Source organism: Capricornis sumatraensis, chromosome 2, assembly GCF_032405125.1.
Source record: "Capricornis sumatraensis isolate serow.1 chromosome 2, serow.2, whole genome shotgun sequence".
Taxonomy (NCBI): domain Eukaryota; kingdom Metazoa; phylum Chordata; class Mammalia; order Artiodactyla; family Bovidae; genus Capricornis; species Capricornis sumatraensis.
This window is the reverse complement of record NC_091070.1, coordinates 110,119,821-110,147,656: the sequence shown is the minus strand read 5'-3', so window position 1 is coordinate 110,147,656 and position 27,836 is coordinate 110,119,821. Positions and strand designations below refer to the sequence as shown.

Genomic DNA, 27,836 nt, shown 5'->3' with positions numbered 1-27,836 from the left:
AAGTTCCAAACTCCGAAAGTCTAAAGTAGAAATCACCAGCTTACAAGGTTTTATTGTAAAACATCACTCCAGGTTTCAATTTGTAAAAGGAATTAAAAGGCACTGAGTCACAAAGTGCACAAAGTGATGTAATTTATTCCCTTCCCCTCCTTGTTAGCATTCCATTTTTCCCTTTCTGAGGGTCTGGGCTTAGGAGCTGGCTTTCTGTCTCACACCACACAGCTCTCAGCGGTAGAACAGGAGCACAGCTGCCTCAGTGATCTCCCGGCTGGAGCTGTAACCCCGGTGAGCTCCGTATCCGTTCCAATCAAAGGAGGAGAAATCCCCACACTGCCAGGGACTGCTCTCTGGGAAGTATCCTCCTCCACCGATGCAGTGCTGGGGGGCAGGGAAAAGACACAACAAGGGGTTGGCTGTGGACACGCCAGAGAGCTCTTAATGGTCAAATCCCCTGTAAATGTGGTCTTCTTTCTACTTGCCTTGACCCCTCCCCTGAAAAAACCTTTCCCTCCAGTGGACTCTGAAGCCATGCTTTCCTGAATTCCTTTCTACTTTCCTTCATGCTTATTCTCAGACCCCCTCAACCATGCTTTTTCCTCAATGGATCCCCTAAAAGCTATTGATTCCTCACAATTTTGTCCACACCTCACTCTCCTGATGATGGTCTGTCTTCTCCCATGACTTTTGCTAGGACCAGCATAATCACCTATTGCCAAGATATACTCCTAAATCTGAATGACCAGCCAGGTATTTTCTGGGCTTGAAACCCCATATCCAGCTGCCCTGTGAATGTCTCCACCTACATACCACTAAATCTAAAACTCCACTTAAGCAAAACAAAACTAATTCGCTCTCTTGCTGCCCTTGAATCTGTTTCTCCTGTCACCCATCTTAATTGATAGCACTCAACCACCCAAAACAAAACCCTGAAGTCTGTTGCCTCTTTCACTTCCCGTCCCCCACGTTCATTTAATCATCAAGAACTGCTGATTTCACTGTCTAGGCATCCATGCTTGCTCTTTTAAATTTATCAAGGCCACACTGGCTCAGGTCCTCAGTATTTCACACCTGTACCTTTACCTGTACCTGCCTCATGGTCTCACTGGAGAAGGCAATGGCACCCCACTCCAGTTCTCTTGCCTGGAAAATCCCATGGACGGAGGAGCCTGGTAGGCTGCAGTCCATGGGGTCGCTAAGAGTTGGGCACGACTGAGCGACCTCACTTTCACTTTTCACTTTCATGCATTGGAGAAGGAAATGGCAACCCACTCCAGTGTTCCTGCCTGAAGAATCCCAGAGACGGAGAAGCCTAGTAGGCTGCCATCTGTGGGGTCGCAGAGTTGGACATGGCCGAAGCGACTTAGCAGCAGCAGCATGGTCTCACTAACTCATTTCCCTTCTCTTGAATGATCAGGTCACTAATCTGTTCAAACTCCTCTGATGTGTCCCCTAACATCAGACTATAGGTGTCCCATCACCTATAACATAAACTCTGTGTCCTGAACATAATTCAAAAGCCCCTCCTTGCCTTACTTCTTGCAAGTATTTCCAGCATCAACTCTTGATTCTACACCATGTGCATACCATGATACAATTTACACAACAGCTCACTGCCCCCTCAACACACCATGGTCTATTAAATCCCAGTGATTTTGAACATGTCAGTCACTCATGCTCAAGGACACTACTCTGTCCCTTGCTGCCTATTGAATTTTACACACATCTTCCCACATTCAGCAAAGATCTCACCTTCCTTCAGAATCAACTGTGTGCCATTAGCACAGGTAGCAGCTCCTGTACTGTGTTCCTGGAGCCCCTTGTTTGTGTTGCTGTCACAGGCGATACCACATAAGGCTGCAATCGTGCATTTATATCTCTCTCCCACTCAGTCTGAGCTCCTTAGGATGACTCTGTCAGCTTTGCATCTCTAATAGCTGCACTTTGTAGGTTCCCTAGCCTGTATTTTTAAGGAATCAGTGCTTGCAAGGGTACATGCAAATGAGCATTAATGAGCAAGATAAGGCTCCTTGGAAGCCAGTGTAGGGGGAACACGTCTCACCCTACTCCCAGAGCCCACACCTGCATCATCCTCCAAATCATAATCTAGGGACCCTTCCATGAAGACACAGCTATCACACCTCCACCAAGAAATGGACAACTGGTAACTGAACGGGGAAGTGAAGATGTCCTTGACTTCAGGGTCACGTTTCTCAGACTGACAGGTGTGGAAGGAAAAGGTACTGAATGAATATTCTTGTTCTTAGAACTCTGACTCTCTCTTCCTCCTGCCCCCCAGCCATAAATGTCCTTCAGAGATAGTCTCCACTAACCACAACTACGGTGCTCTCTTCTCAATACTGGGAAAAAATAAAAACATAAAGTTTCTACATTGAATGTAGAATAGCATCATGATCTCGACATAGGAAAATACTTCTTAAATACAGCATCAAAGTACTAATCATACATGAGAATACAAATAAATTGGACTTCAATACAGGAAATTATATCCATTAGACAAAGGTACAAACTTTCAGTTATAAAATAAGTCCTGGGGATGTAAAGTATAGACTAGTGACTATAGTTAATAATACTGATTGGTACACTGAAAAGTTACTAAGAGAGTAGATATTAAAAATTTTTATCACAAGACAAAAGAATTTGAAACTATTTGTGATGGTGGGTGTTGACTAGAGTTACTGTGATGATCATTTCAAAATACATAAAAATATAGAATCATTATGTTATATACTTGAAGCTAATAAAATGTCTTATGTCCATTGAATCTCAATTTAAAGCAATGCTGCTACTGCTGCTAAGGTGCTTCAGTTGTGTCCAACTCTGTGAGACCCCATAGACAAACGCCCCCATAGACGAGGCTCCCTAGTCCCTGGGATTCTCCAGGCAAGAAGTTGGGAGTGGGTTGCCATTTCCTTCTCCAATGCATGAAACTGAAAAGTGAAAGTGAAGACATTCAGTTGTATCTGATTCTTCACAACCCCATGGACTGCAGCCTACCAGGCTCCTCAATAGTAACAATTTTAAAAGTATGTCCACAAAATACCAGCAAAAAGAATAAAATGCAAGCCAAGGAGATTTACATTAAAACATCCCAATCAAGTGTTCCCCTGCACACGTAGACACACATGCACAAGCCAGGGATCATCCCTAAACTCACAAACTCAGTGTTGCAGCCAGTGACTCTCATCCCAGCACACAGGGCATTGGCAGCTCCCTCTTTGTTAAACACCCTGAACTGGACAAATCCTGCAACAAATTCTCCTGGAAAAGAGAGGCAGAGAAAGGCCCAAGTATTCAAAAGATGAACTGGAAACAATTTCCCTTTGACCAGCCCAGGGATTTCCTAAATCAACAGGTCAGGTTACAGCCCAGCACTCCAAGCTTAGGGGATGAAACCCAGCACTTCTGTGGACAGCGGCTGCTACATGCTGGCTCTGAATTTGGCTGGAAGGGAACCTCCTTCCATCTGAGCTAACAAGACCAAGGCTTATGTTCACAAGAGTCACTTATCTGCCTAGGGCTCATAGGAGAAATTAGAGTCCACTGAGAGGTCAGCAAGAAGACCTCCAGAGGTCCAGCAGGAATAAGCAATGATCAGAAGTGGCCATCGATTCATGTCAATGTATGGCAAAACCAATACAGTATTGTAAAGTAAAATAAAGTAAAAATTAAAAAAAAAAAGAAGAAGTTGCCATTGGTTTCTGCTGGCACACTTCTCATCCAATTACCATGACTTTATTTGCCCTACCTACCATTACCTGCTCTCATTGAAACAGTAAATGTAAAAACTGATGGTTCACATTTTCCCACCAAACATTAACTTTAGTAGTGTTAGTCTCAGTCGTGGTCAACTCTTTGTGACGCCACAGAATGCAGCCCGCCAGGTTCCTCTGTCCTAGAGATTTTCCCGGCAAGAATACTGGAGTGGGTTTCCATTTCCTTCTCCAGGGGACCTTCCCTACTGAGGTATCAAACCCACGTCTCCTGTTTTATCATGCTGAAAAAATGTCTTCTTTCAAATAATAGCTATCCATCATAACAAAAACAAATTTTTCTCACTACTTTCCAAGTAGTTCTCACCTGGGAACATTAGCCTGCCTTTTTTCGTGTAACTATTATGTCACACAGTATACTGATTAAGAAGTCTGGCTTTATATTCTCTACAATGGAGAGGACAGTAATTCTAACTCCATAGATTTCTCAGGATGATTAAATGACACAAAACCATGTCAAGTTTCCAGAAAACAGTTTGGTGTGTTGTATTGATATGCATTCCATAAATGCCGGCAATCATTAATTGTTGTTATTTACCCTTCCCCCAAGAGTGCAGCAAAGGACTGATGACTGGGTTTGGAAGCAGATACTCACGCTGACCATTTGGTGAGTAATAAGATGCAGTTTTCTCAGCATCACCAAAGTCATAGTCGACAGGAATGGCTGGGCCGTTGTCAGTCCAGCACTTCCCTGCTCCATACTTCACTGGGAATTTCTACAGGGACGAAAATACAGATTGAGGAGAGTAGAGATACTGCTGTACTGGGAAGTAGAGGATTTCATGCCCTCAGGTGGCATTATTCAGACAACAGTCTGAATGATAGCGATTCTTTGCCATCCCTACTCATAGCTCAGAACCTAACCAGCCTCAAGACCCTTGTTTTTCTCCTTCTTTACCCACTCCCTTCTTCCCCGGAGCTTCTTGTGCTCCCTGGCTCACAGTTCCTCTGAGAGGCAGCACCTTAGTTCACAGGGACCCAGAGGTAGGAGAAAGCCAAGCAGAGGTTCCTCTTAGTGCAATGACCAGAGCAGACTTACTCCTCATTCAAAACATTAGTTCTCTGTTCACCAAAAGACCACCCCCTACCCCCAGCCAGCAGCCCCATGTACCTGGTAGAGTCCAAACAGATTATGCCCCAGTCTCCGGAAGAAGCCCGTGTTGGTGTGGTACCTCAGCAGGGAGCTGTTCCTCCAGTGCTGCAGGGGGGACTTGTTGGGCACATGCCAGATGCCCAGGTCCTGGGCCTGGATGTCGTAGTAGCCAGGGTTCTGCAGAGGGACACACACTCAGCCTTACTGACCTGGGAGGTACCACCAGCCAAAGACAGACATACACAACCCTCACTTGAGCTGAGAGCCGTGGACTTCAGGAGGCCAGGTGCCCAGCAGTGCTCAGAAACCCAGCCTCCTCCAGCAGACGATGAGGCCCCACCACCCAAACAGCCTTGGTGGGAGGAAGCTGTGATTCAAGACATGGGCTTCTGTCTTTCTTCTCCAGCCCCACCTTCACCTCCCCGTCTCCCGCCCTCCCTTCCACATGCTCTGCTTCGGCCGCACCCCGCTCCCCATCCTTCCCACCTGGGTGCTCAGTACCTTGTAGTCATCACTGGTGGCGGCCTCTGCAGACCCAAACGTGTTGTAATTGGCCCAGTTGCCATCGCCCTCTGGGTAGTCAGCCCTGTTGCCCTGCTGACTGGACCAGCGATCACCCAGTGTGCATTTCCCACGCATGTTGTTCTCATGGATGCTGGCCACCAGGGTCCAGCCGCCAACCCCAGAGGTCATGTCACAGAAGGTCTGGTAGACGACACCATTCTCAGTGCAGAGGTGATACAGGCCATCTGCAGAGGAAACCAGCCAGAGACCCCCTGTCTGAGAACAGGGAATCCCTGTCAGGCCCCATCACCAGAAAGAATTTGAGAAGTCAGAAATGTATCCTGAAGGCTCCTACACACACCCATTTCTTGAGGACAATTCTCTGTGGGTAATCTTAGAGCAGAAACACTGACTGCCTTTGTTCCAGGCTTCCTTTTCAAAAAGGCTTTATAAAGCAAACATCCAAGAAGACAGAGATGGTATCTCCCTCTGGATAGAGCCTCCTTCTGACCACCCGAGGCCTGATAAGAGCACCTGACCACATCTCAAGTCCACATCAGGATGTGGCCTCTGCAACTCAGAGCTAAGGGCAGACATGGTCACTGCCCATTTTATGAGATTCGGATTCCCTAAGTGCAGAGTTCCTCCTCATACTCAGCCCCAAAGAAAATAAGCTGTAATATCAGAAAAGACTTGTACTTGCTTGATGATTCCAATTTATGAGCTGCTTGGCAAACAAATTACATGTGCAGATATCTCCTGGACCTCTTCACATCACTGTGATGGGACAGGACCAGGGAAACAGCACAGGAAAAAGCTGATGCTCTGGCTACTTCTGCATTAGCGAGTAATAAAGGACTATGTCTCTGCCTGCCAGAATCTATGACACTGGGGCAGACTAACTATTTAGCTTACTTACAAGAAGGAGAAAATCTTAAGTCATCAGAGCTCTGGTCGCCAAACTAAGAGTCACCAGGAACACCAGCAACATTCTCCCTGTGTTCAGAAAATCATGTCTCCTACAACTAGATGGGACCCAAAAGCCTCAAAATTCCCACTGGAAATATCCTAGACTGGAACCTGGAGTCAGAGCAGACAGGAGTGGTAGGCACACCCCTTTTGATCTCCATGACCAGGATCTGTAGCGAAAAAGGGGCCAAAAGGAGAGGATGCTGAGTTGGTTTATTACTCACCACCTGCGCTATGGCAAATTTCTTTGATTTCCTTGCAGGTTCTGGGCAGGAAAGACAGGAAAGGGGCACAGATTTCGTTCCCCCAGAACTTCCCAACAGAAGGGGTCACTGTAGAGGATGTGAGGATAATTCTCATTAATAGTGTTGCACGGCTCACTCCAGCCTTCCTGGTCATTGACTCCCAGCTCCTTTCTCCTTCACAGGCTCATCACTGGGCTTTGCAGGCCCAGAGGTCAGTGTCTTCTCTGCTAAGACTAGCTGAGCCACCATCTAGTACAGGCTTAACTCAACCTGCATTCTTCTCCACAACTAATTAAACACGAAAATTCTCTTTATGCCTATTGTGATAAATGGAATTGTGAGGATGAGGATTAGGGAAGAATGTTCCCTGGACACAACCCTGACCACCAAGCACCCTCTGGAAATCCCAAAGCCAAGGCCATGGGAGCAGGAGCAGCTAGAAGAAAACAGTCTTCGTCTCTATAACTCCCCTGAGCCCCCTCAGCCATACAGAGACACAGACTGGGGCCCCAGGACAGGGCTTAGCTTCAGACCAAACATCCAGAGAGACAACAACCAACACTAGGCCACAGCTCAATTTGGCTGCAAAGCGCGGCTTCTCTGCATCTCCACGACTCCCCTCTGGGCCAGAACATCAGCATCCAGCCCAGCTCCACTCCTTCTGCTCCGCTGTGCACCTGGGTGAGCTCATGAAACTGCTGCTCCTGAGTGACCTACCTGCACCCCGCCCTCTGGCGGCCAGAGCGAGGAACAGCAGGAGGCAGAATCTGGCACCTGGCTCCTAAAGAAAGCAGGTGCAGAACATCATTGGCGGGTTCATTCTTTCTCTCCCTTCCACCCTTGTTGATCCATCGTTTTTCATCTTCGCATTATGATCTCTGAACTTTCTGCATATGGAAACCTCAAATGGAAAGTGATGGGATTCTGAGCATTCTCGAACCCCCTCGAATAGACCCCACCTCATCCAAGAGACTTTGCAGCAGCATCCCATCCTCAAATCCTTAAGGGCCCACAGGTTCCTTTCTCTGAAACTCTGCATCCCTGAGACCAAGATCAGACCTGAGCGGGCATCGTGGCTCCCCACACACTCGGATCTTGTCTCAGACTCAGTTTCCTCACAGCATGGAGAGCTATCCCCTTCCTTCCTCGCAGATGCCAGGAGCTGAGACTTCCCTGCCAGGTGCAGACTCAGAGCTACTGCCTCTGCAGAGAGTCCTGACATGAGTGAAGTGCTGAGCCTTTATGGGGAGAGCAAAGCATGTGGGCCCTGCCCATCCCAGGCCACTTTGAGCTGCAAGCCCCTCCCTCAGGCTTTCTTCCCTTGAAGGTTCCTAAGCCTCGGCTCCAGCAATGAGAAGGATTGTGTAACTGTCTGGAGGGGCAGGAGGCAGCAGTCTTGGTCACACAGGTGACACTCACCATGAGGAGGGCGAGCCCTGCAGGGTTAGAGCACACACAGTGTTGCCTTCCGTAACAGACTCTCGGGATGGATGGGACCTCAGGGTTCTCCCCTGCAGCCTATCCTGCTCCCACCTCAGTCAGATGCCCCAGGGCCTCACACACCTCCATCAGGTTGTCATCCTTCCAGTCTCTCCTGAAACTTCTCCATGAAGCCCGCCCTGACACCCCCACCCCAGGCAAGGCTGACGGATACTCCCCTGGCCTAATAGGGACTTTGTCACCCGAAATATGACATGTGCCACACTGTCACATCATTCGGTTTTAATTTGGAGGCTGAAATCATTGAAAATTTACAGAATATTGCGAAAATAAGAGCAGTGCAAAGACACACATATAGCCTCTACCCAGATCCCCTGTTAGTTTGTATTCTACCCAATTTGCTTTATCATGCATGCCTTCTCTCTTTATGCACACAAAAACTCACACAGCCTTTCTTTCTTCAACATATTGAGGATAAGCTACATATATGAAGGCCTTTTCCCTAGAGAAGTATGTCCTTTCCCAATACAGATATTCTCATATTAACCACAGTGCAATTATCAACTTCTATCATTAATTCTTTTTAATGTAACTGGTACTTTGCTAGGGCCCACTAGCCTGGGAGTTCTACTCAGCTCAGCCAGCATTCATCAGACTAAATTTTCTCTGGCTTTCATTACCTACCATTATTAGGAGATTTCCTGTCCACACTGAAGCCCAAAATCCCCAGGGGATGTTCTTGTTATTCAGTCACTCAGTGATGTCCGACTCTGTGATCCCATGAACTGCAGCAAGCCAGGCTCCCCTGTCCCTCAGTATCTCCCAGAATTTGCTCAAACTCATCTCTATTGAATCAGAAATGCCATCCAACCATCTCATCCTCCATCATCCCCTTTTCCACCTGCCTTCCTCCTTTCCCAGCATCAGGGTCTTTTCCAATGAGCCAGCTCTTTGCATCAGGTAGCCAAAGTATTGGCGTTTCAGCTTCAGCATCGTCTTTCCAATGAATAGTCAAGGTTGATTTCCTTTAGGATTGATTGGCTTTATCTCCTTGCAGTCCAAGGGATTCTCAAGAGCCTTCTCCAGCACCACAGTTCAAAAGCACCAATCCTTCAGTGCTCAGCCTTTTTTATGGTCCAACTCTCACATCTATACATGACTACTGGAAAAACCATAGCTTTGACTATATGGACATTTGACCATATTTTACTATATGGACTACAGGGTCAGAAAACTGATATCTCTGCTTTTTAATACACTGTCTAGGTTCATCATAGCTTACAACTAGATTTCACCATTCCACACCCATGTCAGCCTGACTCCTTTCAGCTCTGTCCACTGCCCAGGCTCTGGCTGACCACTGATACCTCATTTCCATCACCTCTGCTGCTGGGGCTGCTCTTGGGGTCAGATGCTGATGTTTAGGGTCCTGCTTCCTCTCACTCCTAGGCCTCCAGCCCTACATCTCTTTGCTGTCCAAGGTGCAGAAACCATCCAGCCTGTTCAGTGCAGAGGAAACCAAATGCCTTACACACATATAAACCACTATCTAATCCAAGGCTTGGAATGTTATTAATAACTTACACTTACCCGTGCACTCTACTACATCATAACCACCTGAATTTGTTTTCAGAGAGGACAGAGTTGGAGGGAGAGATGGAGAGAGGACTGACCTGTCTCCCATACATCTCTGCTGTTTGCTACAGCCATAGGGAAATGACCACTAATACAACCACTTAATCAGGCAATTTCTCAGGTAGTCATTTGGGTTGTTCACTGTGATTAACTCCCTTCTTTTTGGAGGCACAGGAAAGACTGCACCTCTCCTCTGTGAAGTTAAGTGGGCCATGGGACTTGTTCTAGCCAAGAAATGTGAGCAGAAAGGGTCACTTTCAGGCTGAAGCCTTAACCAGGCAGGGCACAAGTCCACACCATCCTTTTTCCAGCCTCAGGAAATGACCCCATAAAATATGGGGCCCTGGCTTGGTGGTATGTTTATGTCTGATGAGGAAACTAATCTTCAAGGTTGGAAGGATGGCATTCTGTGTTCTGTTTTAGGGGAAATGCTAAATGTGTTGCCTGTGGTGTCTCAGAAGGTGTGTGATGTACTGACTGCACCGGGGCCTTAAAGGAAGACCTCAGGGAAACAATGTCAGCACTATGTGTCAGGTGTCTTAGTTCTGTATAACAAAACAGATGGTCTGGGAGAAAAAACAGTCTGTTTTGCAAGGAGAGATGAAAGGAATAACAGATTCTGGGTCTTCAGCAGGCAAATAGTGTGGAAAATTTTCGTCATAAATCATCTTCAACAAGGACACACACACATGAACACACATAATAGCTCCCGAAACATTTTCCCATATGCACCTCAGTAACGAGCAAGTATTTTTCTATTTGGTATCCCATGTACAGGGCTTCCCTGGTGGCTCAGACAGTAAAGAATCTGTCTGCTGTGTGCGAGACCTGGGATCGATCCCTGAGTTGGAAAGATCCCCTGGAGGAGGTATGGCAACCCACTCCAGTATTCTTGCCTGGAGAATCCCCTTGGACAGAGAAGTCTGTGACACCTACAGTTCACGGTGTCACAAAGAGTCAGACACGACTGAATGACTAAGCACAGCATATTCCATGTAAAATAAGCTGACTAGTTACACAGAACCAACCTAGCAGCTGAGAAATGTTGCTGCTACATGATATCAAACTTCTAAAATTTGACTAGTAAAATTTGAGGGAATAAAGCAATATATTTGGATTGAGTCACCTTCCAGATGTTCATTCTTTGGCCATCAACACATGGTATCATCCTCTGCTGAATACTGTCTCTAACATGAGACAATTGAGAATATGTGGCCAAAGGCATATTCAGTAACCTCTACCAAAAGGATATGTAACTACTAGATGACACCTTAGAAAGTCCAAAAACCTCGGCCAGGGAAGGAAGGGTTGTGTCTGTAACTGACATTCTGAAATAAAGTGTGGCTAATATCCAAAATCCTAATATTTGGAGTAATAACATGTATTACTGTCTTTTTAAAAATTATGAAATCTGATTTTATGTAACAGTATATATCTTGAGGATCATTTTGTATTAAATTTTCAAACTGAATAATTCTACACGCCTTTAAAAAAATGTTATCATATCTATTCTCACTTAAAAGCCCATCCTGATTTTATCCCAGTAAGTACACTAGCATTTCAACCTTACAGAATATCACAGTGTCAGAGAGTGTTTTGCCTAGGTTCTCCTCTAGGATTTTTATACTTTCTGGTCTTACGTTTAGATCTTTAATCCATTTTCAGTTTATTTTTATGTATGGTGTTAGAAAGTGATCTAGTTTCATTCTTTTACAAGTGGTTGACCAGTTTTCCCAGCACCACTTGTTAAAGAGATTGTCTTTAATCCATTGTATATTCTTGCCTCCTTTGTCGAAGATAAGGTGTCCGTAGGTGTGTGGGTTTATCTCTGGGCTTTCTATTTTGTTCCATTGATCTATATTTCTCTCTTTGTGCCAGGACCATACTGTCTTGATGACAGTGGCTTTGTAGTAGAGCCTGAAGTCAGGCAGGTTGATTCCTCCAGTTCCATTCTTCTTTCTCAAGATTGCTTTGGCTATTCGAGGTTTTTTGGATTTCAATACAAATCGTGAAATTATTTGTTCTAGCTCTGTGAAAAATACCGCTGGTAGCTTGGTAGGGATTGCATTGAATCTGTAGATTGCTTTTGGTAGTATACTCATTTTCACTATATTGATTCTTCCAATCCATAAACATGGTATATTTCTCCACCTATTAGTGTCTTCTTTGATTTCTTTCACCAGTGTTTTATAATTTTCTATATATAGGTCTTTAGTTTCTTTAGGTAGGTATATTCCTAAGTATTTTATTCTTTTCGTTGCAATGGTGAATGGAATTGTTTCCTTAATTTCTTTTTCTACTTTCTCATTATTAGTGTATAGGAATGCAAGGGATTTCTGCGTGTTGATTTTATATCCTGAAACTTTACTATATTCATTGATTAGGTCTAGTAATTTTCTGGTGGAGTCTTGAGGGTTTTCTATGTAGAGGATCATGTCATCTGCAAACAGTGAGAGTTTTACTTCTTCTTTTCCAGTTGGATTCCTCTTATTTCTTTTTCTGCTCTGATTGCTGTGGCTAAAACTTCCAGAACTATGTTGAATAGTAGTGGTAAAGGTGGGCACCCTTGTCTTGTTCCTGACTTTAGGGGAAATGCTTTCAATTTTTCACCATTGAGGATAATGTTTGCTGTGGCTTTGTCCTATATAGCTTTTATTATGTTGAGGTATGTTCCTTCTATTCCTGCTTTGTGGAGAGTTTTTATCATAAATGGATGTTGAATTTTGTCAAAGGCCTTCTCTACATCTATTGAGATAACCATATGGCTTTTATTTTTCAATTTGTTAATGTGGTGAATTATATTGATTGATTTGCAGATATTGAAGAATACTTGCATCCCTGGGATAAAGCCCACTTGGTCATGGTGTATGATCTTTTTAATGTTTTGTTGGATTCTGAATGCTAGAATTTTGTTGAAGATTTGTCTTCTATGTTCATCAGTGACACTGGCCTGTAATTTTCTTTTTTTGTGGCATCTTTGTCAGGTTTTGGTATTAGGGTGATGGTGGCCTCATAGAATGAGTTTGGAAGTTTACCTTCCTCTGCAATTTTCTGGAAGAGTTTGAGTAGGATAGGTGTTAGCTCTTCTCTAAATTTTTGGTAGAATTCAACTGTGAAGCCATCTGGACCTGGGCTTTTGTTTGCTGGAAGATTTCTGATTACAGTTTCAATTTCCATGTTTGTGATGGGTCTGTTAAGATTTTCTATTTCTTCCTGGTTCAGTTTTGGAAAGTTGTACTTATCTAAGAATTTGTCCATTTCTTCCACGTTGTCCATTTTATTGGCATATAATTGCTGATAGTAGTCTCTTATGATCCTTTGTATTTCTGTGTTGTCTGTTGTGATCTCTCCATTTTCATTTCTAATTTTATTGATTTGATTTTTCTCCCTTTGTTTCTTGATGAGTCTGGCTAATGGTTTATCAATTTTATTTATCCTTTCAAAGAACCAGCTTTTGGCTTTGTTGATTGTTGCTCTGGTCTCTTTTGTCCATCACCAGATGAATGGATAAGAAAGCTGTGGTACATATACACAGTGGAGTATTACTCAGCCATTAAAAAGAATACATTTGAATCAGTTCTAATGAGGTGGATGAAACTGGAGTCTATTATACAGAGTAAAGTAAGCCAGAAAGAAAAACACCAATACAGTATACTAACACATATATACATGGAATTTAGAAAGATGGTAATGATAACCCTGTATGTAAGACAGCAAAAGAGACACAGATGTATAGAACAGACTTTTGAACTCTGTGGGAGAAGGCGAGGGTGGGATGATTTGGGAGAATGGCATTGAAACGTGTAAACGATCATGTAAGAAACAAATCGCCAGTCTATGTTCAATACAGGATACAGGATGTTTGGGGCTGGTGCACGGGGATGATCCGGAGAGATGATATGGGGTGGGAGGTGGGAGGGGGTTCATGATTGGGAACTCATGTACACCCATGGCTGATTCATGTCAATGTATGGCAAAACAAATACAGTATTGTAAAGCAAAATAAAGTAAAAATAAAAACAATTTTTTAACAAAAAAAATGAATAAAATAAAATAAAATCACATTTCACAGGACACATATACATGAAAAACTAAAAAATAATAATAATATCACAGTGTACTGGGATACTGAGAGCTTGTTTTGTAAAGAAGGCTGAGAGTCAAGGAATTGATGCTTTTGAATTGTGGTGCTAGAAAAGACTTTTGAGAGTCCCTAGGACAGCAAGAAGATCACCAGTCAATCCTGAAGGAAATCAACCCTGAATGTTCATTGGAAGGACTGATGCTGAAGGTGCAGGTCCAATACTTTGGCCACTTGATGGGAAAAGTGGACTCATTGGAAAAGACCCTGATGCTGGGAAAGATTAAAGACAGAAGAAGAAGAGGGCAGCAGAGGATGAGATGGTTGGATAGCATCACCAACCCAATGGACATGAGTTTGAGCAAATTCTGGGAGATAGTGAGGGACAGGGAAGCATGGCTTGCTGTTGTCCATGGGGTTGCAAAGAGTCAGACACGACTTAGTGACTGAACAATGGCAACAATGGGTTACTGAAAGCTTGTTTTGTAGTCACAACTTCCTGGTGGCAGACCCAGGTTTTAGACCTACAAGTAGTCTATTCTTGCAGTTGCTAAATATTCTTACTCCCAGATGCCTGTCTTTTTCTTTTGTAATTAATCTGTATATATTGAGTAATTCATTCTTTGACATTCTCAAAATATAAAATATTAGCTTACGGATATGGGAAGCCATCAACCCTTTCCTGGGAATTGCTATAAGAGAAAAATAAATATTTGATTGCACTGTTATCAATTATATAATAAAGGCTTGCCTCAAAATTATGAAATTATATTGGAGGAAGTGGTTGATTCTGTCATGGGGAAAGGGAGGTCAATCTTTTTCTCAAAGAAATCATTGACTCCAGTGTATGAACAATATCAAATATTTAGACTATAAGGGGAATTTAAACTGAATCAAATATTAACAAAATGTCATCTAAAGATTGTGGCAGGTAATAATACTTCAATTGCTTGACATACAACATACAAAATTCTTTCCCCAAGAACTAGATATATTGAAGCTAAAGAAGTATATTTATTCTGTGGTTATGGCCTTTCCATTCTGTTAGTGTTAAAATTCTTTCCACTTTGCTATACACCTAAACTAACACAACAGTGTAGATCAACTATACTCCAATATAATTTTTTTTAATGTCTTTCATGTAAAATGATATGGATTATAGATGACTGCCGGGGGCCAGCGTGACGAACTCTGCCCATGGCAAAGGTCATGAGGAAGGAGGCTTGGCATACGCAAAGGCGTGATCAAGCCTCAGGAAACCCCCTGTTCCTGAGCATCTAACCCCAAAACCAGAGTCTGTTTTATGCTCTCACCTACACCTCTGACTTTACGGGGGGCTCTCCCCCATAACCGTTTCTCTTGGAGAAGGAGTAAACGTGCAGCTCCAAGGCAATAAAAATTCTTGGGCGTGACAAGAGTGTTTCAGCTTACGGACTCCTCTGAAGGTTATCTAGCCCACCTGTATAGGTTCGTCCGGCCACATGTGATTTACAGCCTCCCAATCTGAGAGGCACGAGATGTTTTAGACTTACTAAAGGCAAATTATTTGGGGGAGTTAGAAATTATTACTATAGTGGGTTGGCTAGGAATTATATTGGTGAAGGGTTTTTTCATTTGTTGTGTCAATAATTGCTGCTAATTCCCTGCTCTGGTTGGGACAAGGATGTCTCAGGTCAAACCTCTCTGCTGACAGACTAGCTTGTGTGACAGGATTATCCATACTCCTGCCACGTGATTGTTTACTACCTCTTAACCATAAACAGCACAGAGTTTTGGAGTATTTTGAGAGTCTTAATTAGCATAGGGCTTTTTCTTCTTGTTGAGTCAATGATTGCCGCCAGGCCTCCATATCCTTAGGCACTTGGGAATATATTAATCAATGTATTTGGAATATAGAAAAGGAAATACAGTAGTTTTTGATGTTAGCAATACTAGACTTTTTGAGTTAATGGATTTTCTCTTTTGTAATAGATCACTGTACTTTGTTATAAATCACTGTGTCCTTGCTATGTAAAAATGTAACTTTATCATATCTTAAGACTAAATAGATCTTAAGGGGAACATTGGTGAATGGATTTTCATTTGTTGGGCTGATGTTTGCTGCTAAATCTCCATGTTCCCTACCCTTATAATGAATATAACTAACATATAGGAGAAATAAGTATTGACCTTTAAGCATATAGGAGAAATAAGTATTAACCTTGGGTTAAATAAATTCCTTTCTTGATTGTAACTCACTACACCCTCACCCTATAGGAATGTAACTTTATTTGGAGGGTGATGCCTGGTTTAAGAAACAATACCCTTGGAAGAAATAAGTTTTTTGGTTATCAGAAAGAAAGGATCATAAAATGTCAGCAGGTCTCACTCATGGCCAGAAGATGATGTACCTTTTTTTATACATTTATGTGAAGCACCTGATTTTGGTAAAGGTCAGGACTGCTGACCCCCGCGTGACTCTATTCATCCCTATGTGTAACAAAAGGTATATAAGCAAACCCAAAAATAAAGAAATCGGATCAGTTTCCAGAAAGACTGATTCCCCCATGTAGCTTCTTTCTTGCTCCCGTTTTTTCTGGCTGAATTCCCATCTGGAGCATGGTTGCTATTCCACGTAATCCAAGTTATGCAGCCTCCTTTTCTCCACTAATCTTCCTACTACACTATCCATTTCTAATCTCTCTATATCTGTGATTAAATATGTATTTTTCCAAAGACGCCGACTCCGTCCCCACCTTCGAATCACCCTGGATCCACCGGGGCTGGATCCCGGCAGATGACCAATATTAGCTTCTTAGCCTTTGACAAATTCGGTAACATTATATTGTTTCTCATGAAGTAAATGAATTTTATATAAGTGGTAAGTTTATGATTCTGTGCTGAGCCTAATCTAGTCCTGAGAAAACCAAAGTCTTCATCTCTAATGAGCCAGTATTTGGGCAGGAGCACAACTAAACTGTCCTCCTAAATGACACAGAAGCAACCCTAGAGAATTTAGAAAACAAGCAAAATTCTCAGCTTCGCAGGGAACACTTCATTCCAATAAGCTCATGGAAGGAGAGAAAGATAAGGCAAAGCTCCTTCACTCCTTACAAGGAAAATTCAGGGGCTGTTACAGTTTTGCGAAAAGTCTCCCATCCCTTTCCCTTTGGGGTTACATGCTTATTGTACAACTCTCTCTTCTTTCAGTGATGTCCATCTTTGCTTTATATATTTTGAAGGTCTGTTGTTAGTTGCATAAACGTTTATAATTGCTGTATCTTCTTGCCATATTGAACCATTGTTAATAAATAATGTACTTTACTTCCTACAAATTTTTAAGTCTAATTTATCTGATGATACTATACCATCCCTGCTCTCTTTTTATTGTCTTTTTTACTGTTGTTCAGTCACTCGATCCTGTCCAACTCTTTAAGACCCCATGGACTGCAGCAAGCCAGGCTTCCCTATCCTTCACCATTTCCCAGAGATTGCTCAAACTCGTGTCCATTGAGTTAGTGATGACATGCAAACATCTTGCCCTCTGTCATTCCCTTCTCCTCCTGCCTTCAATCTTTCCCATCATTGGGATCTTTTCCAATGAGTCAGTTCTTCCCATCAGGTGACCAAAGTATAGGAACTTCAGCTTCAGCATCAGTCCTTTCAATGAATATTCAGGATTGACTTCCTTTAGGATTGACTAGTTTGATCCCCTTGCAGTCCAAGGGACTCCCAAGAGTCTTCTCCAACACTATAGTTCAAAAGCATCAATTCTTAAATGCTCAGCTTTCTTTATGGTCCAACTCTCACATCCATACATGACTACGGGAAAAACCATAGCTTTGACTAGATGGAACTTCGTCTGCAGAGTAATGTCTTTGCTTTTTAATATGCTGTCTAGGTTTGTCATAGCTTTCTTTCTAAGATGCAAGCGTCTTTTAGTTTCATGGCTGCAGTCACCATCTGCAGTGATTTGGGAGCCCAAGAAAATAAAGTCTCTCATGGTTCCCTTTGTTTCCCCATCTATTTGCCAAGAAGTGATGGAATGGATGCCATGATCTTTGTTTTTAGAATGTTGAGTTCAAAGCCAGCTTTTTCACTCTCCTCTCTTTTACTTTCATCAAGAGGCTCTTTAGTTTCTCTTTGCTTTCTGCCATAAGAGTGATGTCATCTGCATATCTGAGGTTATTGATATTTCTTCCAGCAGTCGTGATACCAGCTTGCACCTCATCCAGCCTGGCATTTTGCATGATGTACCCTGTATATAAGTTAAATAAGCAGGGTAACAATATACAGCCATGATGTACACCTTTCCCAACTTTGAACAAGTCCATTGTTCCATGTCCAGTTCTAACAGTTGCATCTTAACATGCAAACAGATTTCTCAGGAGGTAGGTAAGGCGGTCTGGTATTCCCATCTCTTTAAGAATTTTCCACAGTTTGTTTCATCCACACAGCAAAGGCTTTAGCATAGTCAATAAAGAAGAAGTACATATTTGTCTGTAATTCTCTTGCTTTTTCTATGATCCAACAGACATTAGCTATTTAATCTCTACTTCCTAAATTGAACTTAATGGATATTTATAGAGCCACAAGTTGAGCCTTGGTAAATTTAAGAAAATCGAAATCATCTCAAGCATCTTTTCTGATGACAGGACTACGAGATTAGAAATAAACCACAAGAAAAAATTTCTGAGAAATACAAAGTTGTGGTGGCTAAACAATATGCTACTAAACAACCACTGGATCACTGAAGGAATAAAAAGATGCCTAGAGACAAATTAAAACAAAAGCTAAACGGTCCAAAACTTACAGGATGCAGCAAAAGCAGTTCAAAGAAGGAGGTTTATAGCAATACAATCTTACGTCAAGAGAAATTTGAAATAGACAACTTAACCTCACACCTAAAACAACTAGAGAAAGTAGAACAAACAAAATCTAAAATTAGCAGAAGGAAGGAAATCATAAATATCATAGTAGAAATAAATGACATAGAGACAAAGAAAACAATTGCAAAGATAAATGAAACTAAAAGCTGGTTCTCTGAAAAGATAAACAAGACTGATAAACATTTAGCCAGACTCATCAAGAAAAAAAAGGGAGAGGACTCAGATCAGTAAAATTAGAAATGAAAACGGTTAAGTTACAACCGACTCAATAGAAATACCAAGAGTAAGAGACTACTGTGAACAACTGTATGCCAATAAAATGGACAACCTGGAAGAAACGGACAAGCTCTTAGAAGGGTACAGTCTCCCAAGACTGGACCAGTAAGAAACAGAAAATATATGAACAGACCAAGCACTGAAATTGAAAACTTCCCAGCAAACAAAACTCTAGGACCTGACGGCTTCATGGGTAAATTGTATCAAACATTTAGGGAAGAGTTATTAAACCTTTATCCCTCTGAAATTGTTTAAAAAGGTTACAGAGAAAGGAAAACTTTCCAATTCATTTCATGAGGCCACCATCACCCTTGTACCAAAAACAGACTAAGATACCACAAAAAAAAAAAAGAAAATTACGGGCTAATATCATTGATGAAGATAGATGTAAAAATCCTCCACAAAATACTAGCAATCTGTATCCAACAATACATTAAAAAGATCATACACCATGATCAAGTGGCATTCATCCCAGGGATGCAAGGAACTTTCAACAACCACAAATCAGTCAGTGTGATGCACCATATCAACAATTTGAATAATGCCACATGATCATCTCAATAGATGCAGAAAAGGCTGTCGACAAAACTCAGCACCCATTTGTGATAACTCTCCAGAAAGTGGGCCTAGAGAGTACATCTGCTCTGCTAAGTCACTTCAGTCGTGTCCGACTCTTTGTGACCCCATAGATGGCAGCCCACCAGGCTCCCCCGTCCCTGATATTCCACAGGCAAGAACACTGGAGTGGGTTGCCATTTCCTTCTACAATGCATGAAAGTGAAAAGTGAAAGTGAAGTCGCTCAGCCGTATCCGACTTTTCACGACCCAATTGACTGCAGCCTACCAGGCTTCTCTGTCCATGGGATTTTCCAGGCAAGAGTACTGGAATGGGGTGCTATCATCCATAGCTCAACATAATAAAGGTCATGTATGACAAACCTACAGCTAGCATCATCAGTTCAGATCAGTTCAGTCTCTGAGTCACGCCCAACTCTTTGCAACCCCATAGACTGCAGCACGCCAAGCCCCCGTGTCCATCACCAACTCCCAGAGTTTACTCAAATTCATGTCCACTGAGTCAGTGATGCCATCCAACCATCTCATTCTCTGTCATCCCCCTCTCCTCCAGCCTTCAATCTTTCCTAGCATCAGGGTCTTTTCCAAGGAGTTAGTTCGCATCAGGTGGCTAAAGTATTGGAGCTTCAGCTTCAGCATCAGTCCTTCCAATGAATATTCAGGACTGATCTCCCTTAGAATGGACTGGTTGGATCTCCTTGCAGTCCAAAGGACTCTCAAGAGTCTTCTCCAACACACAGTTCAAAAGCATTAATTCTTCAGTGCTCAGCTTTCTTTATAGTCCAACTCTCACATCCATACAACACTACTGGAGAAACCATAGCCTTGACTAGATGGACCTTTGCTGGCAATGTCTCTGCTTTTTAATATGCAATCAAGGTTGGTCATAACTTTCCTTCCAGGGAGTAAGCGTCTTTTAACTTCATGGCTGCAGTCACAATCTGAAGTGATTTTGGAGCCCCCAAAAAATAAAGTCTGACACTGTTTCCACTGTTTCTGCATCTATTTCCCATGAAGTGAAGGGACCAGATGCCATGATCTTCGTTTTCTGAATGTTGAGCTTTAAGCCAACTTTTTCACTCTCCTCTTTCACTTTCATCAAGAGGCTCTTTGGTTCTTCTTCACTTTCTGCCATGAGTGATGTCATCTGCATATCTGAGGTTATTGATATTTCTCCCAGCAATCTTGATTCTAGCTTCTGCTTCATCCAGCTCAGCATTTCTCATGATGTATTCTGCATATAAGTTAAATAAGCAGGGTGACAATATACAGCCTTGATGTACTCCTTTTCCTATTTGGAACCAGTCTGTTGTGCCATGTCCAGTTCTAACTGTTGATTCCTGACCTGTATACAGATTTCTCAAGAGGCAGGTCAGGTGGTCTGGTATTCCCATCTCTTTCAGAATTTTCCACAGTTTATTGTGATCCACACAGTCAAAGTCTTTGGCATAGTCAATAAAGCAGAAATAGATATTTTTCTGGAATTCTCTTGCTTTTTCAATGATCCAGCAGATATTGGCAATTTGATCTCTGGTTCCCCTGCCTTTTCTAAATCCATCTTGAACATCTGGAAGTTCACGGTTCACATATTGTTAAAGCTTGGCTTGGAGAATTTTGAGCATTACTTTACTAGCCTGTGAGATGGGTGCAATTGGACGGTAGTCTGAGCATTCTTTGGCATTGCCTTTCATTAGGATTAGGATGAAAACTGCCCTTTTCCAGTCCTGTAGCCACTGCTGAGATTTCCAAATTTGCTGGCATATTAAGTCAGCAGTTCCACAGCATCATCTTTCAGGATTTGAAATAGCTCCACTGGAATTCCATCACCTCCACTAGCTTTGTTCATAGTGATGCTTCCTAAGGCCCACTTGACTTCACATTCCAGGATGTCTGGGTCTAGGTGAGTGATCACACCATCGTGGTTATCTGAGTCATGAAGATTTTTCCTGTATACTTCCTCTGTGTATTCTTGCCACCTCTTCTTAATATCTTCTGCTTCTATTAGGTCCATACCATTTCTGTCCTTTTCTGAGCCCATCTTTGCATGAAATGTTCCCTTGGTATCTCTAATTTTCTTGAATTAGAGCTAGCATCGTACTCAGTGGTGAAAAGCTGAAAGCATTCCCTCTGAGTTCACGAACAAGATAAGACAGGACAAGGATGTCCATTCTCACCACTTTTATTCAGCACAGTTTTGGAGGTTAGCTGTAGCAGTCAGAGAAGAAAAAGAAGTAATGGGAATCCAAATTGGAAAAGAAGAATTTGAACTGTCAACTTTTGCAGAGGACATGATACTCTACATAGAAGATCCTAAAGATGCTATCAGAAAACTACTAGAGCTCATCAGTGAATTTGGTAAAGTTGCAGGCTACAAAATTAATACATAGAAATCTATTGTATTTTTATACACTAACAGAGAAAGATCAAAAAGAGAAATTCAAGAAGCAATTCCATTTACCATTGCATCAAACAAATAAAATACCTAGGAATAAACCTACCTAAGGAGACAAAAACCTGTGCTTCGAAAACTATAAGATGCTGATGAAAAAAATCAAAGAAGACATAAACAAATGGAAAGATACATCATGATCATGGATTGGGAGAATCAATATTTGCAAAATGACTATTCTACCCAAGGAAATCTATAGATTCAAAGCAACCCCTATCAAATTACCAATGGCAGTTTTCACAGAACTAGAACCAAAAAAAGTCTCAAAATTTATATGGAAACACATAAGACCCCAAATAGCCAAAGCAATCTTGAAAAAAGAAAAATGGAACTGTAGGAATCAAGCTCCCTGATTTCAGGCTTTGTAGAGCTACAGTCATCAAAACAGTATGGTACTGGCACAAAAATAGAAATATAGCTCAATGGAACAGGATAGAAAACCCAGAAATAAGCTCATGCACCTATAGTCTAGCTAATTAATCAGATTAAATTAATCTATGATAAAGGAGCCAAGACTACACAATGTTGGAAAGACATGGAAAAAACATAAATGTCCATCCACAGAGGAATGGATAAAGAAGGTATATGTGATAGATAGATAGACACAGATATAGATAGACAGAGATATAGATAGGATGTCATACATATATATATGTATACACACACACAATGGAATATTACTCAGCCATTAAAAAGGATGAAATAATGCCATTTTCAGAAACATTGATGGACCTAGAGAGTGTCATATTGAGTGAAGTAAGTCAGACAGAGAAGGAGAAATATCATATCCCTTATATGTGGAATCGAAGCAACATTGCATAGGAACCTGGAATGTTAGGTCCATGAACCAAGGCAAATTGAAAGTGGTCAAACAGGAGATGGCAAGAGTGAACATCGACATTCTAGGAATCAGCAAACTAAAATGGACTGAAATGGGTAAATTTAACTCAGATGACCATTACATCTAAGAATTGATGCTTTTGAACTGTGGTGTTGGAGAAGACTCCTGAGAGTCCCTTGGACTGCAAGGAGATCCAACCAGTCCATTCTAAAGGAGATCAGTCCTGGGTGCTCTTTGGAAGGAATGATGCTAAAATTGAAACTTCAGTATTTTGGCCACCTCATGCAAAGATTTGACTCGTTGGAAAAGACTCTGCTACTGGGAGCGATTGGGGACAGGAGGAAAAGGGGACGACAGAGGATGAGATGGCTGGATGGCATCACTGACTCGATGGACATGAGTTTGAGGGAACTCCGGGAATTGGTGATGGACAGGGAGGCCTGGTGTGCTGCAATTCATGGGGTTGCAAAGAGTTGGACATGACTGAGCAACTGAATTGAACTGAAAAAGAAATTATACAAATGAACTTATTTACAAAATAGGAAGAGACAGAAAATGAACTCATGGTTGCTGTCCCCTACAGTAAATGCTGCACTTTCCTTCACCACAACCATGTGTCAGTAGACAGGTTTTTCTGCACACAAGGCATAAGACTCAATCTCAGTTCAGCAACACCTTGACATGTGGAGAGAGAAATAAGGCAAGCAATAACAAAAATAAGTAGAGAAAGAAAAAATAAATGAGCAGTAAGGAAAATTAGGAATGAGCTAATAAGGAATAAAGATTTAATAAAGAGGTGAAAAAAAGAAGATACTAGGGAGGGAAATGCAATTGACCCTGGAACAAAGCAGGTTTGAACTAGACTGGTCCACTGACACACAGATTTTTTTCCCAATATTAAATAATATAGACTACACAATTTGTGACTCATTGAATCTGCAGATGTTGGCCACAAACACAGAGGAACCTTAGATATGGAGGTCCTATGGGTACAGATGATCAACTATAATTTATATGTAGATTTTAGACTGTGAGGAGAGTTGGCCCACAACCCACACATAGTTCAAGGGTCAACTGTACATGAATAGTGGGTGATTAACTACCATACAAATCAGGTTTAGCCAAGAGCAATCACAAGGCTTTCAGTTCACCCTCCAGCCAGGGCAGCTGCTGCCCAGCCCATAACAAGCCCATGGCCTCAGCTGTGGCTGCAGCTCCCCCTCAGTAGACACCCAGACGACTTCTCACACTCTAGCCCTTGAGACCTACACACTGAGCTGTATGTAAACGATGTGTATTCCTCTGTCATGAGGTGACATTGGAAATCTGTCAAGACATTTTCAAGGGAGGACTGGTTTGGGATTGTCTGGATATGAAAACAAAATCACGCACTGCCACGACATTCTCAACATTTGGATCATCTAACACAGACACGGGCCACGTGCCCGGCAGCTTAGAGCCAATATCCATCCTGCATGATCCATCACAGAGCAGTGCAACACTGATGGCACTCTGAGAGCAGAATCCAAGTAAAATGAAAACCAGATTTGTCAAGGCCTGGATCTGAGTTTGGTACTACCTTCTCTCACTAACACAGTAAAGAAAAAGGGCAAAATCAAGTCTTCTTACAAGAGAGAGTCAATAAACCTTGGTTGTGATATTAACTTGGATTTTGCTGGACCTGCCAATCCATGGTTCAGTTCTCTTTGACGGTGAGGGCTGTTTTGACTGTGAGGGCTGGCTTGCTCGGTTCCAGCCCATGACCTAGTACAGTGCCAAATCCAACCTGACAAGGAATAACTTTGCAGTGCAGTACAGGACTGGGGACTTCCAGCTGCATGCTACTGAGTGATTCAGGGGACAGAATTTGGAGGATCAGTTTAACAAAAAGAATACAAAGATCTTGACAGTCAAGTGAATATTGCTTGGATACTAGGTATCAGCTGCACTCATTTGGGTATTCCAGCTAAATGTCAGTTGGATCTCATTACTTCTGTTTCTGCACAAGTCAACAATTCTGGTTCACATGGAATGAGCTACATTTAGATGGTGTGTCTGGTGTGAAGCTGACGTGTCTTCTGGTAAACAGGAAGAGCATTACTGTTGGAGGCCATAAACATGGAGTTTCTCTGGGGTGGGAGGTTTATCTAAATGTAGAAACCTCTAGGAAGAGATATCAGAAGATGGGTCTTGATACAATTCCCCTGTGACCAGTAGGCTTCGTTTTCCCTCTCCTGATCCGCAGTCATCAAAACAAAGGATAATCTACAAAAGAACTGTATTTTTAAAGTGTGGACAATTTTAAGTAAAACGGCTATCTAGCTAAATAGAAATTACCTATCTAGTTATCAAAGATGCAGTCCTCCAGTCACCTATGCATTATTTAGTCAGTGAAGAAATTAATCAGATGATCTATGAAAGAAATGGAGATTTATTCAAGCTAAACTGAGGATGGTAACTCAGGAACAGCCTCTCAAAAAGCTCCAGAAACTTTTCTACCAGTTTTAGGTCCACGCCTGGTTGTACAGGTTTTCTCTTTTCATTTATTTACTTATTCTGGCTGTGCTGGGCCTTGGTTGCTGCTCACAGGCCTTTTGCTGCAGCGGCCAGTGGGGGCTGCCCTCTAGTGGTGGTGCACAGGCTTCTCACTGTGGTGGCAGCTCGAGCTGTGGAGCATGGACGCTGGAGCATGCGGGCTTCGGTAGTTGCCGCTCTAGGCTCAGAAGGCGCAGCTCCCAGGCTCCAGAGCTTGGGCTCGGTAGTTGTGGCACATGGCTTAATTGGCCCATAGCAAGTGAAATCTTCCTGGAGCAGGGATCAAACCCATGTCCTCTGCATTGGCAGGCAGATTCTTTACCACTGGCCCACCAAGGAAGTCCTATATAGGTTTATGAGATAGACGGCTGTACATTAAACTAGAGAGTTTGCAAACTCCTGATCTCTAAGTGCAAAGTGATGGGTCATGGTGATCCGTTATGAGTTCAAGAAGGAATGTTGCCTATTGAGGAGTTGCCTTGGTGCTAGGAGAATGACTGAGCAAGTATTTCTGCCAAGACAGAGGTTTGGTGGATGCGTAAGGCAGATAAACAATGCACAGTAGAGGAGACCAAGGAGGCCAAGGGGTGGAGAAAGTATTATGCTTAAATTTTCTTGACTTCTCTTAGAATATGAATTTCCATTTCATCAACTTGAATGCAGAAAATTATTAAATACTTGAGGCCAATAATGAAATAAATTGGGGGAAATTTTTAAATTAAACACATTTTCTTAAATTTTTCTTTTTGCCCTCAGCTACAAATGTTCAGAAACTCAGAATATCAATACTCTACAAATAAAGCAAGTCCTGTGTCCAGGGTTTCTCAAACACACTACTGACATTTCAGATCACATCACTCTCCATTTGAGGGAGGGGTCCTGTGCAACGGACGGTGTTTCACAGCAGCCATGGCCTCTATCCAGCGGCACTCCAGCCCCACAGCATCACCTCCCAGTCCAGAAAATGTCTCCAAATGTTCCCAGGTGTTCACTGGGGGTAGTCTCCAGGTAAATATTGTGGGAGACACATTTAATACTAAAAACATTATTCATTATTTATCTCAAATTAAGTGTAGGTGAGTCTTCTTTTTTTTTATTTGCTAAATCTGGCAATCCTCCTGAGAGACAACAGCACCTTCATCTCCATCTCCCACCCTATTTGAGAATCACTGCTCTAATCCACAAGGAGCAATGGAGAAAGAGTACAGTGATGGGAGGTGAGGAAAGTTATGATCAGATTTGCGTTTTGAACAAAACACAATAAAATATTGCACTCGGCTCATAGCCAGAACTGCTGTCATCGAATTCACATTGTACAGATGCTGCTGCTGCTGCTGCTGCTGCTAAGTCACTCCAGTTGTGTCCAACTCTATGCAACCCCATGGACGGCAGCCCACCAGGCTCCCCCCATCCCTAGGATTCTCATGCAGAGACCTGATTCAATGTGTGGCTCTGTTGTTGAGTAAGCAACTGACGACGGGAGCCCAGATCCTGCCATTCACAACCTTGGGGAGTGTGATACTGATTTACACGAACTATCAATTTTGTTTTCTTTTTTTTTTTTTTTCAATTTTGTTTTCATTGTGTTTCTGGCACTGAGTTCCTAAAACTCTTGGATTTCTTAAGTGATCAGAGCAAAAAGGCAAAAAACAAAAACAAAAAAAAAGGTTTCTTGTGTTATGTGAATGAAGTAACTTTTGGATCACACCTAAGGAGGTAGGCTGGTTGCCAGGTGACTAACCACATGTTGAAAGGGTTAGAACTATCAGTACTACAAACCCTTACCCTCTTGAAGGGAAGAAGGGCTGGAGATGGAAACAATTGACCTGGTAAATGATTAAATCAATCATGCCTATGTAATGAAGACTTTGTTAAAAAAGAAAAGAAACCCAAAGAAGTGTGTTCAGAGGGTTCTGGATTGGAGAACAGATAGGAGAATCGGGATTGGTGATGCACTGAAAGGGCATGGCATCTCCTTACACTGTCGCCATACTGCACCCTGAGCATCTCTTACATAGGGCAGCTCCCAGTTTTTATCTTTTTATAATACACCATTCACCAGTTGTTTCTGAGTTCTGAGAGCCACTCTAACAAATTAGTGGAACCAAAGAAGGGATTCACTGGACCTTCAAATATATAGCCAGTCCTTCCGGACTTGCAACTGGTGTCTGAATTGGGGGATCCAGGGGGCGGATCCAAGGACTGAGCCATTCACACGTGGGATCTGAGGACTTCTCATAGTAGACTGGGTCAACACTCAGTGGAATTGTACGACTTCCACCTAGCTGTCAGTGCATTTCTTGGAGCTGAGACAACCCTCCCCAACACACACACATTGCAGTTCATACTGGAATCATTTTAGGGACAATGTCTTAACTGTCAAAGCTAGAGAAATAAAGGAAATGGGTACTCTCAACTATCCAACTTTTTTCCTACAGAATCTAAATAATATTCATCTTTTCTTCATTATGTTTCCTTTGAGAGCTTGATTTGACTAGCCAATAACCATATGGCAGGAAAAATTAATGAGAAA

The 27,836-nt window shown here is 42.4% G+C and overlaps 1 protein-coding gene and 1 pseudogene across 1 annotated transcript; one reads left to right on the top strand and one right to left on the bottom strand.

Moving 5' to 3' along the window:
- Nucleotides 1-225: 225 nt before the first annotated feature.
- Nucleotides 226-7,673, bottom strand: LOC138073152 (intelectin-1-like). The gene is made up of 8 exons (XM_068964666.1): nucleotides 7,662-7,673; nucleotides 7,320-7,383; nucleotides 6,582-6,689; nucleotides 5,386-5,633; nucleotides 4,903-5,061; nucleotides 4,387-4,507; nucleotides 3,176-3,279; nucleotides 226-378 (listed from the first exon to the last, which is right to left on the bottom strand). The coding sequence occupies exons 1-8, from the start codon at nucleotides 7,671-7,673 to the stop codon at nucleotides 226-228; spliced, it is 969 nt and encodes a 322-aa protein (XP_068820767.1).
- A 14,039-nt stretch (nucleotides 7,674-21,712) lies between these two features.
- Nucleotides 21,713-24,978, top strand: LOC138097565 (voltage-dependent anion-selective channel protein 2 pseudogene; annotated as a pseudogene).
- Nucleotides 24,979-27,836: the final 2,858 nt, after the last annotated feature.

What these genes read in the sequence shown, in the direction of transcription:
- LOC138073152 (XM_068964666.1), bottom strand. An exon ending in TTACTCACCAAATGGTCAGC is followed by an intron (nt 3,280 to 4,386) that starts GTGAGTATCTGC and finishes TCTCTTTTCCAG; the next exon opens with GAGAATTTGTTGCAGGATTT. An exon ending in CTGGCTGCAACACTGAGTTT is followed by an intron (nt 379 to 3,175) that starts GTGAGTTTAGGG and finishes CCTGCCCCCCAG; the next exon opens with CACTGCATCGGTGGAGGAGG.